General features: G+C 23.5%; 1 protein-coding gene across 1 annotated transcript in view; it reads right to left on the reverse strand.

Annotated features, from left to right (window-relative positions):
* Positions 1-21,342, reverse strand: part of DIP-eta (Dpr-interacting protein eta) — a 193,996-nt gene that overhangs the window by 14,393 nt on the left and 158,261 nt on the right. Inside the window, 5 exon segments of the mRNA XM_073967259.1 lie at positions 6,870-6,962; positions 7,558-7,608; positions 7,714-7,866; positions 16,245-16,382; positions 16,543-16,671. Of these exon segments, the coding sequence (XP_073823360.1) occupies positions 6,870-6,962; positions 7,558-7,608; positions 7,714-7,866; positions 16,245-16,382; positions 16,543-16,671 (564 nt within the window).

The following is a 21,342-nucleotide window of genomic DNA, read 5'->3' on the forward strand; positions in this document are numbered from 1 at the left end:
ACGCCTCTAGAAAAAATTCTTAAAAACTCCAAGCCTCTAGAAAAAATTCTTAAAAACTCCACGCCTCTAGAAAAAATTCTTAAAAACTCCACGCCTCTAGAAAAAATTCTTAAAAACTCCACGCCTCTAGAAAAAATTCTTAAAAACTCCACGCCTCTAGAAAAAATTCTTAAAAACTCCACGCCTCTAGAAAAAATTCTTAAAAACTCCACGCCTCTAGAAAAAATTCTTAAAAACTCCACGCCTCTAGAAAAAATTCTTAAAAACTCCACGCCTCTAGAAAAAATTCTTAAAAACTCCAAGCCTCTAGAAAAAAATTCTTAAAAACTCCACGCCTCTAGAAAAAATTCTTAAAAACTCCACGCCTCTAGAAAAAATTCTTAAAAACTCCACGCCTCTAGAAAAAATTCTTAAAAACTCCACGCCTCTAGAAAAAATTCTTAAAAACTCCACGCCTCTAGAAAAAATTCTTAAAAACTCCACGCCTCTAGAAAAAATTCTTAAAAACTCCACGCCTCTAGAAAAAATTCTTAAAAACTCCAAGCCTCTAGAAAAAATTCTTAAAAACTCCACGCCTCTAGAAAAAATTCTTAAAAACTCCACGCCTCTAGAAAAAATTCTTAAAAACTCCACGCCTCTAGAAAAAATTCTTAAAAACTCCACGCCTCTAGAAAAAATTCTTAAAAACTCCACGCCTCTAGAAAAAATTCTTAAAAACTCCACGCCTCTAGAAAAAATTCTTAAAAACTCCACGCCTCTAGAAAAAATTCTTAAAAACTCCACGCCTCTAGAAAAAATTCTTAAAAACTCCAAGCCTCTAGAAAAAATTCTTAAAAACTCCACGCCTCTAGAAAAAATTCTTAAAAACTCCACGCCTCTAGAAAAAATTCTTAAAAACTCCACGCCTCTAGAAAAAATTCTTAAAAACTCCACGCCTCTAGAAAAAATTCTTAAAAACTCCACGCCTCTAGAAAAAATTCTTAAAAACTCCACGCCTCTAGAAAAAATTCTTAAAAACTCCACGCCTCTAGAAAAAATTCTTAAAAACTCCACGCCTCTAGAAAAAATTCTTAAAAACTCCAAGCCTCTAGAAAAAATTCTTAAAAACTCCACGCCTCTAGAAAAAATTCTTAAAAACTCCACGCCTCTAGAAAAAATTCTTAAAAACTCCACGCCTCTAGAAAAAATTCTTAAAAACTCCACGCCTCTAGAAAAAATTCTTAAAAACTCCACGCCTCTAGAAAAAATTCTTAAAAACTCCACGCCTCTAGAAAAAATTCTTAAAAACTCCACGCCTCTAGAAAAAATTCTTAAAAACTCCACGCCTCTAGAAAAAATTCTTAAAAACTCCACGCCTCTAGAAAAAATTCTTAAAAACTCCACGCCTCTAGAAAAAATTCTTAAAAACTCCACGCCTCTAGAAAAAATTCTTAAAAACTCCACGCCTCTAGAAAAAATTCTTAAAAACTCCACGCCTCTAGAAAAAATTCTTAAAAACTCCACGCCTCTAGAAAAAATTCTTAAAAACTCCACGCCTCTAGAAAAAATTCTTAAAAACTCCAAGCCTCTAGAAAAAATTCTTAAAAACTCCACGCCTCTAGAAAAAATTCTTAAAAACTCCACGCCTCTAGAAAAAATTCTTAAAAACTCCACGCCTCTAGAAAAAATTCTTAAAAACTCCACGCCTCTAGAAAAAATTCTTAAAAACTCCACGCCTCTAGAAAAAATTCTTAAAAACTCCACGCCTCTAGAAAAAATTCTTAAAAACTCCACGCCTCTAGAAAAAATTCTTAAAATCTCCACGCCTCTAGAAAAAATTCTTAAAAACTCCACGCCTCTAGAAAAAATTCTTAAAAACTCCACGCCTCTAGAAAAAATTCTTAAAAACTCCACGCCTCTAGAAAAAATTCTTAAAAACTCCAAGCCTCTAGAAAAAATTCTTAAAAACTCCACGCCTCTAGAAAAAATTCTTAAAAACTCCACGCCTCTAGAAAAAATTCTTAAAAACTCCACGCCTCTAGAAAAAATTCTTAAAAACTCCACGCCTCTAGAAAAAATTCTTAAAAACTCCACGCCTCTAGAAAAAATTCTTAAAAACTCCACGCCTCTAGAAAAAATTCTTAAAAACTCCACGCCTCTAGAAAAAATTCTTAAAAACTCCACGCCTCTAGAAAAAATTCTTAAAAACTCCAAGCCTCTAGAAAAAATTCTTAAAAACTGCACGGCTCTAGAAAAAATTCTTAAAAACTCCACGCCTCTAGAAAAAATTCTTAAAAACTCCACGCCTCTAGAAAAAATTCTTAAAAACTCCACGCCTCTAGAAAAAATTCTTAAAAACTCCACGCCTCTAGAAAAAATTCTTAAAAACTCCACGCCTCTAGAAAAAATTCTTAAAAACTCCACGCCTCTAGAAAAAATTCTTAAAAACTCCACGCCTCTAGAAAAAATTCTTAAAAACTCCACGCCTCTAGAAAAAATTCTTAAAAACTCCACGCCTCTAGAAAAAATTCTTAAAAACTCCACGCCTCTAGAAAAAATTCTTAAAAACTCCACGCCTCTAGAAAAAATTCTTAAAAACTCCACGCCTCTAGAAAAAATTCTTAAAAACTCCACGCCTCTAGAAAAAATTCTTAAAAACTCCACGCCTCTAGAAAAAATTCTTAAAAACTCCACGCCTCTAGAAAAAATTCTTAAAAACTCCACGCCTCTAGAAAAAATTCTTAAAAACTCCACGCCTCTAGAAAAAATTCTTAAAAACTCCACGCCTCTAGAAAAAATTCTTAAAAACTCCACGCCTCTAGAAAAAATTCTTAAAAACTCCACGCCTCTAGAAAAAATTCTTAAAAACTCCACGCCTCTAGAAAAAATTCTTAAAAACTCCACGCCTCTAGAAAAAATTCTTAAAAACTCCACGCCTCTAGAAAAAATTCTTAAAAACTCCACGCCTCTAGAAAAAATTCTTAAAAACTCCACGCCTCTAGAAAAAATTCTTAAAAACTCCACGCCTCTAGAAAAAATTCTTAAAAACTCCACGCCTCTAGAAAAAATTCTTAAAAACTCCACGCCTCTAGAAAAAATTCTTAAAAACTCCACGCCTCTAGAAAAAATTCTTAAAAACTCCACGCCTCTAGAAAAAATTCTTAAAAACTCCACGCCTCTAGAAAAAATTCTTAAAAACTCAACTCCACGCCTCTAGAAAAAATTCTTAAAAACTCAACTCCACGCCTCTAGAAAAAATTCTTAAAAACTCAACTCCACGCCTCTAGAAAAAATTCTTAAAAACTCAACTCCACGCCTCTAGAAAAAATTCTTAAAAACTCCACGCCTCTAGAAAAAATTCTTAAAAACTCCACGCCTCTAGAAAAAATTCTTAAAAACTCCACGCCTCTAGAAAAAATTCTTAAAAACTCCACGCCTCTAGAAAAAATTCTTAAAAACTCCACGCCTCTAGAAAAAATTCTTAAAAACTCCACGCCTCTAGAAAAAATTCTTAAAAACTCCACGCCTCTAGAAAAAATTCTTAAAAACTCCACGCCTCTAGAAAAATTCTTAAAAACTCCACGCCTCTAGAAAAAATTCTTAAAAACTCCACGCCTCTAGAAAAAATTCTTAAAAACTCCACGCCTCTAGAAAAAATTCTTAAAAACTCCACGCCTCTAGAAAAAAATCTTAAAAACTCCACGCCTCTAGAAAAAAATCTTAAAAACTCCACGCCTCTAGAAAAAATCTTAAAAACTCCACGCCTCTAGAAAAAATTCTTAAAAACTCCACGCCTCTAGAAAAAATTCTTAAAAACTCCACGCCTCTAGAAAAAAATCTTAAAAACTCCACGCCTCTAGAAAAAATTCTTAAAAACTCCACGCCTCTAGAAAAAAATCTTAAAAACTCCACGCCTCTAGAAAAAATTCTTAAAAACTCCACGCCTCTAGAAAAAAATCTTAAAAACTCCACGCCTCTAGAAAAAATTCTTAAAAACTCCACGCCTCTAGAAAAAATTCTTAAAAACTCCACGCCTCTAGAAAAAATTCTTAAAAACTCCACGCCTCTAGAAAAAATTCTTAAAAACTCCACGCCTCTAGAAAAAATTCTTAAAAACTCCACGCCTCTAGAAAAAATTCTTAAAAACTCCACGGCTCTAGAAAAAATTCTTAAAAACTCCACGCCTCTAGAAAAAATTCTTAAAAACTCCACGGCTCTAGAAAAAATTCTTAAAAACTCCACGCCTCTAGAAAAAATTCTTAAAAACTCCACGCCTCTAGAAAAAATTCTTAAAAACTCCACGCCTCTAGAAAAAATTCTTAAAAACTCCACGCCTCTAGAAAAAATTCTTAAAAACTCCACGCCTCTAGAAAAATTTCTTAAAAACTCCACGCCTCTAGAAAAAATTCTTAAAAACTGCACGGCTCTAGAAAAAATTCTTAAAAACTCCACGCCTCTAGAAAAATTTCTTAAAAACTGCACGGCTCTAGAAAAAATTCTTAAAAACTCCACGCCTCTAGAAAAAATTCTTAAAAACTCCACGCCTCTAGAAAAAATTCTTAAAAACTCCACGCCTCTAGAAAAATTTCTTAAAAACTCCACGCCTCTAGAAAAAATTCTTAAAAACTGCACGGCTCTAGAAAAAATTCTTAAAAACTCCACGCCTCTAGAAAAAATTCTTAAAAACTGCACGGCTCTAGAAAAAATTCTTAAAAACTCCACGCCTCTAGAAAAATTTCTTAAAAACTGCACGGCTCTAGAAAAAATTCTTAAAAACTCCACGCCTCTAGAAAAAATTCTTAAAAACTGCACGGCTCTAGAAAAAATTCTTAAAAACTGCACGGCTCTAGAAAAAATTCTTAAAAACTCCACGCCTCTAGAAAAATTTCTTAAAAACTGCACGGCTCTAGAAAAAATTCTTAAAAACTCCACGCCTCTAGAAAAAATTCTTAAAAACTCCACGCCTCTAGAAAAAATTCTTAAAAACTCCACGCCTCTAGAAAAAATTCTTAAAAACTCCACGCCTCTAGAAAAAATTCTTAAAAACTCCACGCCTCTAGAAAAAATTCTTAAAAACTCCACGCCTCTAGAAAAAATTCTTAAAAACTCCACGCCTCTAGAAAAAATTCTTAAAAACTCCACGCCTCTAGAAAAAATTCTTAAAAACTGCACGGCTCTAGAAAAAATTCTTAAAAACTCCACGCCTCTAGAAAAATTTCTTAAAAACTGCACGGCTCTAGAAAAAATTCTTAAAAACTCCACGCCTCTAGAAAAAATTCTTAAAAACTCCACGCCTCTAGAAAAAATTCTTAAAAACTCCACGCCTCTAGAAAAATTTCTTAAAAACTGCACGGCTCTAGAAAAAATTCTTAAAAACTCCACGCCTCTAGAAAAATTTCTTAAAAACTGCACGGCTCTAGAAAAAATTCTTAAAAACTCCACGCCTCTAGAAAAAATTCTTAAAAACTCCACGCCTCTAGAAAAAATTCTTAAAAACTCCACGCCTCTAGAAAAAATTCTTAAAAACTCCACGCCTCTAGAAACAATTGTTAAAAACTCCACGCCTCTAGAAAAAAATTGTTAAAAACTCCACGCTTCTTGAAAAAATTGTTAAAAACTCCAAGCCTCTAGAAAAAAATTGTTAAAAACTCCACGCTTCTTGAAAAAATTGTTAAAAACTCCAAGCCTCTAGAAAAAATTCTTAAAAACTCCACGCCTCTAGAAAAAATTCCTCAAAACTCCACGCCTCTAGAAAAGATTCTTAAAAACTCCACGCCTCTAGAAAAATTTGTTAAAAACTCCACGCCTCTAGAAAAAATTCTTAAAAACTCCACGCCTCTAGAAAAAATCTTAAAAACTCCACGCCTCTAGAAAAAATTCTTAAAAACTCCACGCCTCTAGAAAATATTCTGAAAAACTCCACGCCTCTAGGAAAAAATCTTAAAAACTCCACGCCTCTAGAAAAAATTCTTAAATCTCCACGCCTCTAGAAAAAATCTTAAAAACTCCACGCCTCTAGAAAAAATTCTTAAAAACTCCACGCCTCTAGAAAATATTCTGAAAAACTCTACGCCTCTAGAAAAAATTCTTAAAAAATCCACGCCTCTAGAGAAAAATTCTTTAAAAAATCCACGCCTCTATAAAAAAAAATCTTAAAAAATCCAGGCTTCTCAAAAAAAAATCTTAAAAAATCAACACCTCTGCAAAATCAATTCTTACAAAATCCATCAAAATATATTAAAAGGTCCACGCTTCTAAAAAATCTTAAAAAAAATCATAGCTCCAATCTGTCTAAAACGTATCTTATTTACTTCTCATTTATATACCAATTTACCCCAAAATCGACGTTGCATAAAAATTGCTGTTATTTAAATAACACGTCTGTTTGTATATCCTTAAAATTTGACAATATGTGTGTAACCTTTTGTTTAATAAGGATTCATTTTTGCCATTATAACACAATTTCTTTGTTAGGGAAATATTTGCACTTTATTAAGCTTACCTGCAGTCTTTTTTTTTTTGAAGAAATGCTAACCATAAAAATCTGCCCTTTCCCATTTTACCTTAAGCAAACACCTTTTTTATCCTTAACACCACCTCCTCCCCTCTATTCCAGTCCCAAAAGAGGGATTTCTATTTGCACATTATTATTGCTTCATAATATTTCGTTTTATTTATTTAATCGCTCTCTAGAGGATTTTTATTATGTCTTCTTGTTTGAATGTGTGTTAACTTCTGTTTGTCTTGCCATTTGGTTGAGAAGACACATTTCAACGGTGGCCTTTTCATTTACACTTTATTTTTTGCCAAACCTTTATTTGAATTGTGTCAATTTCGTTCTCTTCATTTTCTTTTTCATCATTAGGAAAAAAACAGAAATAATATCTTACCTTTCCGTTTTCCAGGATTTTCATTTTCCTCACTTTCACTTGAGGTTACCTTCGACTGATGATAAAGTTCAGATGATTTGATACGTTTTTTGCCTTTTTTCGTTTAGGTTGGTTGAATGAACGAAATTTTGAAATGAAAAGAAAATATTTGTATATTATTAAATTGCAGGTTTTGTTGTTATAATAAAGAAATAAAAATGCTGTCGAGTTGTTGTCTATCTGTCTGCTAGTCCTTTATTTTGGGTAAATACCACAAAAAGTTAATCCGTAAAGTATGCAACAAATTGTGTAAATTTAAATAAGCCTAAATATAGGCTTTGATTTCATGGCTCTGTTATTTTAGCAGCTAATTATTAAATTAGGTTTTCAATGGAAATTATTGTTTAGAAATTAATTATCGTTCAACTAAATGGATAATAATATTATTTGCATATGAATGAATAATATAAAAGGCAGTGGAACCCGGTGAAAAATGACAATCCCTAAAACGGGATAATCTGTCAGCGTTTAAAAAAACATGTTGAGTTCTTAGGTGGAAAATAATGCGTTAGTTGAAAACTGTGCGAGCTGTTCTCTAAAAAGGCTCCACTGCAAATGTTATCAGTAACGTTCAATATAATTAAATTACTCTTAATTATAATTTCATAGATAAGAGTAACAATTGTATCAGGTAACATAATACACTCACCTTTATGCCGATCATAACTATCCACATAATTCACTGTATTTGATGGTATTTCTAGGAAATAAAAATGAAATAAAGAGTATAAATAAATTTGTTATAATTGCTGCAACTTCTTGGAATTGAAAATTTCAAATACACATTGTTTGTTCTGGTACTTACTGTACAATTTAATTGTTCCATCGGTATCACCCAATGAATTTTTCGCCACACACCGGTAAGCACCAAACTCCGATGCCGTCAATGGATTTATGTGCAGCTTTACAGAAGTACGATAGTCACCGATTTCGGTCATATTGGATATGAATTTGCTACCTAAAAGAAAAATAAAAAAATGAAAGGCAACAATGTTATATTTTACATATTATATTTTTGTTTTTTATTTTATATATTTTATATTTTATATTTTATATTTTATATTTTATATTTTATATTTTATATTTTATATTTTATATTTTATATTTTATATTTTATATTTTATATTTTATATTTTATATTTTATATTTTATATTTTATATTTTATATTTTATATTTTATATTTTATATTTTATATTTTATATTTTATATTTTATATTTTATATTTTATATTTTATATTTTATATTTTATATTTTATATTTTATATTTTATATTTTATATTTTATATTTTATATTTTATATTTTATATTTTATATTTTATATTTTATATTTTATATTTTATATTTTATATTTTATATTTTATATTTTATATTTTATATTTTATATTTTATATTTTATATTTTATATTTTATATTTTATATTTTATATTTTATATTTTATATTTTATATTTTATATTTTATATTTTATATTTTATATTTTATATTTTATATTTTATATTTTATATTTTATATTTTATATTTTATATTTTATATTTTATATTTTATATTTTATATTTTATATTCTATATTTTATACTAGCTGACCCGGTTCCGCGTTGCTGGCCCGTCGTTTTGGATTTCCTTGTAAGGCTTAGTAATCTATCTACAATTTCTCTATCTAATATTGATACCTCTAGATATTCGAACCGAATTGAAGATAAATCGATGTTTTGGTATAACCCTCATGCAATGGTATCTCCAGATGTAAAATAGAAATAGAAAATTACTTTAATTATTGCCTCCACCATAATATAAAGGGTATAATTAACTTTATGATTCAGTTTGTAACACATCGGAAAATTCTTCGGAGAACCTATACAGTATATATTTGTGATCAACATAAAAAACAAGCGAATGTAACGATGTCCATCTATCTGTTGAAATCAAGATACAGCTCGCGATATTTTACATATGACTTTTCAATTTGGTACAGATGTTTCTATTTTTTCTCGTAGCATGTTTGGTATTGAAAATTGGTTATATAAGGCCACATTTTGATATTATGGAATTTTCAAGGTTTTAGCCGCATTATCCTACCAAATTGACAATACTTTAGTATTTAGTCTCCCTTAGAGGCATAACGCATTTTTGCAAAGGATTAACAGCATAGGTCCACGTTTTGATAGAACTACCCTAGAACGGTACCGCCCGAGTGTCGATATTTGGAGGTTTTAATCTCATTATCCCACCGAAATGGCTGCAATTTGGTATTTAGCATTCAGTGTGGGTATAAAACATAGAATATTCAGTACAGGTTCAGGTTTCTAAATAGTCTTCATTGAACGGTACCTCTCGATTTTCGGTATTTTCAAGTTTATAGCCACATTATTCATACGAAATGGCTATAATTGGTACTTAGTCTTCCTTGGGTGTATAAACCATTTCTGCAGAGAATTATCGGCATATACGACGGTACCTCCCGGGTTTCGATAATTTGGAGGCTTTAGTCTCATTATCCCACCGAAATGGCTATGGCAATTTGGTGTGGTGTGTTCATTGTGGGTATAAAACATTCCCGCATAGAATATTCGGTAGAAGTTTTTATGTAGCCTTCATTGAACGATACCTTCCGATTTTCAATATTTTCAAGGTTATAGAGGCATTATTCAACAGAAATGGCTATATTTGGAGGTATCAAATATTTTAGCAGAGAATTGTCGGTATAAATCCATGTTTTCATTCATAAAAACATCAATTTTTTGGGGATTTTGAATGTTTTAGCTACATTATTCAACCGGAATGGCTTAAACCTGATTTCAATATAATATATGGTGGTGTGCAGAAAAGTTGGGCCGGTCGAACTTAACGTCGTTTTTACTTCTTGTTAACAGAGAGATGTTTCATTGAACACGATATTATTTTGTACTCCTAAACATGAAAACATCTGTGATTCATAAAAAATGACTTCAAAATGCTATTTGGTTTATCTGGACTTTGGTGTATTAAAAAAACGTGGTCTTAATCTAGTTATTTCAAGCACTGAAGTTAATGTCAATGTTTGCTGTCCCACTTACTAAATTTTTAAATCTAATCAGTAAGAATAAAGTTTTAAAAATTGGACGCAATCGCGGTTTCTGCTTCCAAAACACCCATTAATGGCAGAGTCCACAATTGCAATTGTATGGAGTACCAATGCGTCTAATAATCTCTGATATTTAGCGATTTGTTAAAACCCGTTGTTGGGGAGGTCCCCACACCCTCCATATTCGGTATTCTCCCACCTTTTGAACGTAAACACAATTTCATCCAATTCGTTCCAGCCGATTCGGAAGTTTAATTTAGGAAATCATGCCAGACTTAAAAACCCCTATATACATTTAGATAGGTTATAGATACACCGAATTGCTGGACCATCGCTTTAGTGAACAATGCACGTTTTTTATACGTTCTAGTTATTTAACCATTTTTGAAATTATGTATGTTTTGCCTGATTTCTCAATAAATTTTTTGGAATTTCGGTCAAGGGACATTTAACGTTATTTGGGTTGTACTGTATTCCAAAATGAGGGGTATTGAAGCCAGTGTTTATAGCGTTTTTGTAGTCACGCTTACTAAAATTAAGGATATTTCCTATAATTATACATTTTTAAAAAAATGGACTGACCGCGATATTCCACTTCCGAGATGACAATTCAGGATCAACACAGTTATTACCATAGTATTGCAATCAATTTTTAAACAATACGATCAAAATTATCTTTGATTTCACGTTTTCTTAAAAAATTTTGTGGGGGAAGTACCCTGGTCACTCCACTGACCAGTTGAAAAAATAGCTAAAAACCTATTCTCAGACCTAAAAACTTCACATACAAAATTTCATCGAATTCGGTCCAGCAGTTTCGGAGGAGTTTAATTTCGAACATCATGGCAGTCTCGAAGAATTTTATATATATATAGATTTTATATTTTATATTTTATATTTTATATTTTATATTTTATATTTTATATTTTATATTTTATATTTTATATTTTATATTTTATATTTTATATTTTATATTTTATATTTTATATTTTATATTTTATATTTTATATTTTATATATATTTTATATTTTATATTTTATATTTTATATTTTATATTTTATATTTTATATTTTATATTTTATATTTTATATTTTATATTTTATATTTTATATTTATATTTTATATTTTATATTTTATATTTTATATTTTATATTTTATATTTTATATTTTATATTTTATATTTTTATATTTTATATTTTATATTTTATATTTTATATTTTTATATTTTATATTTTATATTTTATATTTTATATTTTATATTTTATATTTTATATTTTATATTTTATATTTTATATTTTATATTTTATATTTTATATTTTATATTTTATATTTATATTTTATATTTTATATTTTATATTTTATATTTTATATTTTATATTTTATATTTTATATTTTATATTTTATATTTTATATTTTATATTTTATATTTTATATTTTATATTTTATATTTTATATTTTATATTTTATATTTTATATTTTATATTTTATATTTTATATTTTTATATTTTATATTTTATATTTTATATTTTATATTTTATATTTTATATTTATTTTATATTTTATATTTTATATTTTATATTTTATATTTTATATTTTATATTTTATATTTTATATTTATATTTTATATTTTATATTTTATATTTTATATTTTATATTTTATATTTTATATTTTATATTTTATATTTTATATTTATATTTTATATTTTATATTTTATATTTTATATTTTATATTTTATATTTTATATTTTATATTTTATATTTTATATTTTATATTTTATATTTTATATTTTATATTTTATATTTTATATTTTATATTTTATATTTTATATTTTATATTTATATTTTATATTTTATATTTTATATTTTATATTTTATATTTTATATTTTATATTTTATATTTTATATTTTATATTTTATATTTTATATTTTATATTTTATATTTTATATTTTATATTTTATATTTTATATTTTATATTTTATATTTTATATTTTATATTTTATATTTTTATATTTTATATTTTATATTTTATTTTATATTTTATATTTTATATTTTATATTTTATATTTTATATTTTATATTTTATATTTTATATTTTATATTTTATATTTTATATTTATATTTTATATTTTTATATTTTATATTTTATATTTTATATTTTATATTTTATATTTTATATTTTATATTTTATATTTTATATTTTATATTTTATATTTTATATTTTATATTTATTTATATTTTATATTTTATATTTTATATTTTATATTTTATATTTTATATTTTATATTTTATATTTTATATTTTATATTTTATATTTTATATTTTATATTTTATATTTTATATTTTATATTTTATATTTTATATTTTATATTTTATATTTTATATTTTATATTTTATATTTTATATTTTATATTTTATATTTTATATTTTTATATTTTATATTTTATATTTTATATTTTATATTTTATATTTTATATTTTATATTTTATATTTTATATTTTATATTTTATATTTTATATTTTATATTTTATATTTTATATTTTATATTTTATATTTTATATTTTATATTTTATATTTTATATTTTATATTTTATATTTTATTATATTTTATATTTTATATTTTATATTTTATATTTTATATTTTATATTTTATATTTTATATTTTATATTTTATATTTTATATTTTATATTTTATATTTTATATTTTATATTTTATATTTTATATTTTATATTTTTATATTTTATATTTTATATTTTATATTTTATATTTTATATTTTATATTTTATATTTTATATTTTATATTTTATATTTTATATTTTATATTTTATATTTTATATTTTATATTTTATATTTTATATTTTATATTTTATATTTTATATTTTATATTTTTATATTTTATATTTTATATTTTATATTTTATATTTTATATTTTATATTTTATATTTTATATTTTATATTTTATATTTTATATTTTATATTTTATATTTTATATTTTATATTTTATATTTTATATTTTATATTTTATATTTTATATTTTATATTTTATATTTTATATTTTATATTTTATATTTTATATTTTATATTTTATATTTTATATTTTATATTTTATATTTTATATTTTATATTTTATATTTTATATTTTATATTTTATATTTTATATTTTATATTTTATATTTTATATTTTATATTTTATATTTTATATTTTATATTTTATATTTTATATTTTATATTTTATATTTTATATTTTATATTTTATATTTTATATTTTATATTTTATATTTTATATTTTATATTTTATATTTTATATTTTATATTTTATATTTTATATTTTATATTTTATATTTTATATTTTATATTTTATATTTTATATTTTATATTTTATATTTTATATTTTATATTTTATATTTTATATTTTATATTTTATATTTTATATTTTATATTTTATATTTTATATTTTATATTTTATATTTTATATTTTATATTTTATATTTTATATTTTATATTTTATATTTTATATTTTATATTTTATATTTTATATTTTATATTTTATATTTTATATTTTATATTTTATATTTTATATTTTATATTTTATATTTTATATTTTATATTTTATATTTTATATTTTATATTTTATATTTTATATTTTATATTTTATATTTTATATTTTATATTTTATATTTTATATTTTATATTTTATATTTTATATTTTATATTTTATATTTTATATTTTATATTTTATATTTTATATTTTATATTTTATATTTTATATTTTATATTTTATATTTTATATTTTATATTTTATATTTTATATTTTATATTTTATATTTTATATTTTATATTTTATATTTTATATTTTATATTTTATATTTTATATTTTATATTTTATATTTTATATTTTATATTTTATATTTTATATTTTATATTTTATATTTTATATTTTATATTTTATATTTTATATTTTATATTTTATATTTTATATTTTATATTTTATATTTTATATTTTATATTTTATATTTTATATTTTATATTTTATATTTTATATTTTATATTTTATATTTTATATTTTATATTTTATATTTTATATTTTATATTTTATATTTTATATTTTATATTTTATATTTTATATTTTATATTTTATATTTTATATTTTATATTTTATATTTTATATTTTATATTTTATATTTTATATTTTATATTTTATATTTTATATTTTATATTTTATATTTTATATTTTATATTTTATATTTTATATTTTATATTTTATATTTTATATTTTATATTTTATATTTTATATTTTATATTTTATATTTTATATTTTATATTTTATATTTTATATTTTATATTTTATATTTTATATTTTATATTTTATATTTTATATTTTATATTTTATATTTTATATTTTATATTTTATATTTTATATTTTATATTTTATATTTTATATTTTATATTTTATATTTTATATTTTATATTTTATATTTTATATTTTATATTTTATATTTTATATTTTATATTTTATATTTTATATTTTATATTTTATATTTTATATTTTATATTTTATATTTTATATTTTATATTTTATATTTTATATTTTATATTTTATATTTTATATTTTATATTTTATATTTTATATTTTATATTTTATATTTTATATTTTATATTTTATATTTTATATTTTATATTTTATATTTTATATTTTATATTTTATATTTTATATTTTATATTTTATATTTTATATTTTATATTTTATATTTTATATTTTATATTTTATATTTTATATTTTATATTTTATATTTTATATTTTATATTTTATATTTTATATTTTATATTTTATATTTTATATTTTATATTTTATATTTTATATTTTATATTTTATATTTTATATTTTATATTTTATATTTTATATTTTATATTTTATATTTTATATTTTATATTTTATATTTTATATTTTATATTTTATATTTTATATTTTATATTTTATATTTTATATTTTATATTTTATATTTTATATTTTATATTTTATATTTTATATTTTATATTTTATATTTTATATTTTATATTTTATATTTTATATTTTATATTTTATATTTTATATTTTATATTTTATATTTTATATTTTATATTTTATATTTTATATTTTATATTTTATATTTTATATTTTATATTTTATATTTTATATTTTATATTTTATATTTTATATTTTATATTTTATATTTTATATTTTATATTTTATATTTTATATTTTATATTTTATATTTTATATTTTATATTTTATATTTTATATTTTATATTTTATATTTTATATTTTATATTTTATATTTTATATTTTATATTTTATATTTTATATTTTATATTTTATATTTTATATTTTATATTTTATATTTTATATTTTATATTTTATATTTTATATTTTATATTTTATATTTTATATTTTATATTTTATATTTTATATTTTATATTTTATATTTTATATTTTATATTTTATATTTTATATTTTATATTTTATATTTTATATTTTATATTTTATATTTTATATTTTATATTTTATATTTTATATTTTATATTTTATATTTTATATTTTATATTTTATATTTTATATTTTATATTTTATATTTTATATTTTATATTTTATATTTTATATTTTATATTTTATATTTTATATTTTATATTTTATATTTTATATTTTATATTTTATATTTTATATTTTATATTTTATATTTTATATTTTATATTTTATATTTTATATTTTATATTTTATATTTTATATTTTATATTTTATATTTTATATTTTATATTTTATATTTTATATTTTATATTTTATATTTTATATTTTATATTTTATATTTTATATTTTATATTTTATATTTTATATTTTATATTTTATATTTTATATTTTATATTTTATATTTTATATTTTATATTTTATATTTTATATTTTATATTTTATATTTTATATTTTATATTTTATATTTTATATTTTATATTTTATATTTTATATTTTATATTTTATATTTTATATTTTATATTTTATATTTTATATTTTATATTTTATATTTTATATTTTATATTTTATATTTTATATTTTATATTTTATATTTTATATTTTATATTTTATATTTTATATTTTATATTTTATATTTTATATTTTATATTTTATATTTGATATTTTATATTTTATATATTTTATTTTAATTTTCTATATAGTAAATTTTATATGATACATTTTATATTTGACAGTTTATATTTCTGAAACACGAAACCATAAAACATTCAATTTTTACCTGGCGGCACTATATCTCCCTTTTCTCTTGTCCAATAGTTGATAGCTTTAGGGAATGCCTCTGAATGGCATTCGAGCGTCACACCTTTGCCTTCTACAGCTCCGATAAGTTGATTTTGTACTGTTATCATGGGAGGGACTGAAAAGAAAGAAAAAAGAACAATAAATATTTAATATATCGGATATCGAAATCGATAAGTATTTTCGATCTTCAAAAGTAAAGGAAAGCAAATAAGGTTGTGGAATCAAATTTGTTTAATCGATTCTTATAAATATTTAATATGTCCATGTCAACTTACAATGCACAATAAGTGTTATTCTTTTGCTAACTGAAGGCGGTACACCGTTTGAGGCAATACAAAGGTAGGCGCCCATATGCTGCCGCTTAACACTCGGTATAATCAAGTTAGTACCTTCCACTTGTGAAACTGAAATAAAAAATAATTACAAAATTAATTAAATGTTTATTTCATATATTTTTAATTTATTTTTTTAGATTAATATTTCTAATTTATATATTTCGCAATATTTATATTTCTGGCACAATAATGCAACATTTATAAATTTTAATATTTAAATTTGATAAACAAAAATTTTCGTTCTATGCCACATGTATTTCAGCCCCTTTAAATTTTAACATTTTGTGCAAACTATTTTTACATTGAAAACGTTGTTCATTTTTTTTCGTGGTTCCTGTTTGATATTTGACCCGTCTAATGTACACTTTCAGTTACCACCTTTAGTTGATTCTAACAAAATCAGGATAAAAACATAGCTATGAAGACCAACAACCATTGGAATTGATTGTGGCGCTGTTGGTGGTAGTAGTAGGTATGTGGTAAGTACCCAAAACAAAAACGTACACAGCCAATAGCACTATGACCATGTTGAGCAGCGGCGTGTGTGTCTGTCCCCGTTGAGAGGAAAAATATTTGTGTTAGCATGTAAAATGACATAAAAACCGGTAACGGATATGTGCTTACATTACCTCCACATATGATTCAATTCCATAATGGTCAGAGTGTGGACACACACAAACAGATTAGAGTGGAAGTTCGTTTAGAGGTAGTCTTGCTAAGGAGTGTGTGGATGAAGGGCCTCGCTTTTAAAATATCTTTTCATCCACCATCAGGCCAATAAACGTGGATTTTTTAAAGAATATTTTTCATGAAGACCATTAAACGTGGGTTTTTTAAAGAATATTTTTTCATGAAGACCAATAAACGTGGATTTTTTAAAGAATATTTTTTCATGAAGACCAATAAACGTGGATTTTTTAAAGAATATTTTTTTATGAAGACCAATAAACGTGGATTTTTTAAAGAATATTTTTTATGAAGACCAATAAACGTGGATTTTTTAAAGAATATTTTTTTATGAAGACCAATAAACGTGGATTTTTTAAAGAATATTTTTTCATAGGCTATCCGACCCATTATTTGCCATTAAGGCCCTTCTGAAGCCCTGTCATTTTTCTGTTTTTAAAAATAATTTTTCGCTTGCTTTGAAAAGCGACGTTTTTACACATGTTAGATTTCATTTATTTCATGTTGATGACTAAAACCACTTAGAGTTACGGAGGTTGATTTGGAAAATGTGGATAAGCTGGGAATTATTGAAATTTTCCATTAAATATTTTAACTTTGGAAACGAAATTTGAACAAAATTTTTTATTACTAATTTTGAAAACACTTTTACCCAAAATTAACAAACTTTTACTTTTCATGCTACCAATTATTCGGACTTTATCATATTTGAATACAGCTCTTTACCCTTACTGCCCCCTCTAATCGAACATACACATCCATGCTATCGTCGAAGCCGCAATAAAAACAAAAGTCCCCTATATTCCCCCATACATAAACACATGGTATACATATAAGTATATGTATGTTTGTATGTATGCTATTTATTACACAAAATATTTATGCAAAAAATATTGTTTTGGCCTAAAATTGCATTGCATTGCAAGTTTGGTCTATGGTTGATGTTGTTGTCTTAGCACCGGTTTTTACTATTGCCCTGCTTTTTTTGTTTGCCATCATCATCCTGTTGTTAGTAGCCATATCGAATGTTTAGGTCAAAAAATATATTATTAGCTTTATAAATGTGGAATATGTCGACGTGGCGTTGCTGTAGCTACTACTGTTTTTATGCCCTCCACCAATGCAATTTTCAACATCAACAATTGGATGAAGCCCGATTTTTGTTTTGGCGGCGTTTTTATCGGCCTTACCTGTTTGGCTGTTATAATGATAAACATTAAAGGAAATCGTTGGATATGGAAAAAGGATGTGACTGTTTTTTGGCTGGAGAGTGCTTTCTCTTCGCTGAATAATTTAAATAAAATCATATAACATTTTCCGCATTAGGCAGGCACATTTGGTTATATGGATTGTATTGCATATGTTTGGAGTTTTAGAGGAAATGCAACTAGAAAGGGATTTCAGTTTCATAATGTGATAAGATTAATGGAAGGATAAGCGGCTGTATTGTAAATAAACAACGGGGTAAAGAATAAAGTTAATAAATTAAAAAATCTTCTTAATTTTTATTGGTCGGAAGGTCTATGAAAAAATATTCTTTAAAAATCCACGTTTATTGGTCGGAAGGTCTACGAAAAAATATTCTTTAAAAATCCACGTTTATTGGTCGGAAGGTCTACGAAAAAATATTCTTTAAAAATCCACGTTTATTGGTCGGAAGGTCTACGAAAAAATATTCTTTAAAAATCCACGTTTATTGGTCGGAAGGTCTACGAAAAAATATTCTTTAAAAATCCACGTTTATTGGTCGGAAGGTCTACGAAAAAATATTCTTTAAAAATCCACGTTTATTGGTCGGAAGGTCTACGAAAAAATATTCTTTAAAAATCCACGTTTATTGGTCGGAAGGTCTACGAAAAAATATTCTTTAAAAATCCACGTTTATTGGTCGGAAGGTCTACGAAAAAATATTCTTTAAAAATCCACGTTTATTGGTCGGAAGGTCTACGAAAAAATATTCTTTAAAAATCCACGTTTATTGGTCGGAAGGTCTACGAAAAAATATTCTTTAAAAATCCACGTTTATTGGTCGGAAGGTCTACGAAAAAATATTCTTTAAAAATCCACGTTTATTGGTCGGAAGGTCTACGAAAAAATATTCTTTAAAAATCCACGTTTATTGGTCGGAAGGTCTACGAAAAAATATTCTTTAAAAATCCACGTTTATTGGTCGGAAGGTCTACGAAAAAATATTCTTTAAAAATCCACGTTTATTGGTCGGAAGGTCTACGAAAAAATATTCTTTAAAAATCCACGTTTATTGGTCGGAAGGTCTACGAAAAAATATTCTTTAAAAATCCACGTTTATTGGTCGGAAGGTCTACGAAAAAATATTCTTTAAAAATCCACGTTTATTGGTCGGAAGGTCTACGAAAAAATATTCTTTAAAAATCCACGTTTATTGGTCGGAAGGTCTACGAAAAAATATTCTTTAAAAATCCACGTTTATTGGTCGGAAGGTCTACAAAAAATATTCTTTAAAAATCCACGTTTATTGGTCGGAAGGTCTATGAAAAAATATTCTTTAAAAATCCACGTTTATTGGTCGGAAGGTCTATGAAAAAATATTCTTTAAAAATCCACGTTTATTGGTCGGAAGGTCTATGAAAAAATATTCTTTAAAAATCCACGTTTATTGGTCGGAAGGTCTATGAAAAAATATTCTTTAAAAATCCACGTTTATTGGTCGGAAGGTCTATGAAAAAATATTCGTTAAAAATCCACGTTTATTGGTCGGAAGGTCTATGAAAAAATATTCTTTAAAAATCCACGTTTATTGGTCGGAAGGTCTATGAACAAATATTCTTTAAAAATCCACGTTTATTGGTCGGAAGGTCTATGAAAAAATTTTCTTTAAAAAATCCACGTTTATGGCTGTGATGGTCTATGAAAAAATTTTCTTTAAAAAATCCACGTTTATGGCTGTGATGGTCAATGAAAAAATATTCTTTAAAAAATCCACGTTTATGGCTGTGATGGTCAATGAAAAAATATTCTTTACAAAATCCACGTTTATGGCTGTGATGGTCAATGAAAAAATATTCTTTAAAAAATCCACGTTTATGGCTGTGATGGTCAATGAAAAAATATTCTTTAAAAAATCCACGTTTATGGCTGTGATGGTCAATGAAAAAATATTCTTTAAAAAATCCACGTTTATGGCTGTGATGGTCAATGAAAAAATATTCTTTAAAAAATCCACGTTTATGGCTGTGATGGTCAATGAAAAAATATTCTTTAAAAAATCCACGTTTATGGCTGTGATGGTCAATGAAAAAATATTCTTTAAAAAATCCACGTTTATGGCTGTGATGGTCAATGAAAAAATATTCTTTAAAAAATCCACGTTTATGGCTGTGATGGTCAATGAAAAAATATTCTTTAAAAAATCCACGTTTATAGCTGTGATGGTCAATGAAAAAATATTCTTTAAAAAATCCACGTTTATGGCTGTGATGGTCAATGAAAAGATATTCTTTAAAAAATCCACGTTTATGGCTGTGATGGTCAATGAAAAAATATTCTTTAAAAAATCCACGTTTATGGCTGTGATGGTCAATGAAAAAATATTCTTTAAAAAATCCACGTTTATGGCTGTGATGGTCAATGAAAAAATATTCTTTAAAAAATCCACGTTTATGGCTGTGATGGTCAATGAAAAAATATTCTTTAAAAAATCCACGTTTATGGCTGTGATGGTCAATGAAAAAATATTCTTTAAAAAATCCACGTTTATGGCTGTGATGGTCAATGAAAAAATATTCTTTAAAAAATCCACGTTTATGGCTGTGATGGTCAATGAAAAAATATTCTTTAAAAAATCCACGTTTATGGCTGTGATGGTCAACGAAAAAATATTCTTTAAAAAATCCACGTTTATGGCTGTGATGGTCAATGAAAAAATATTCTTTAAAAATCCACGTTTATGGCTGTGATGGTCAATGAAAAAATGTTCTTTAAAAAGTCCACGTTTATTGGTGTGATGGTCAATGAAAAAATTTTCTTTAAAAAATCCACGTTAATTGCTGTGATGGTCAATGAAAAAATTTTCTT

This window comes from Musca autumnalis, unplaced genomic scaffold (genome assembly GCF_047663935.1).
Source record: "Musca autumnalis isolate F117 unplaced genomic scaffold, ASM4766393v1 scaffold_2, whole genome shotgun sequence".
Lineage (NCBI taxonomy): Eukaryota > Metazoa > Arthropoda > Insecta > Diptera > Muscidae > Musca > Musca autumnalis.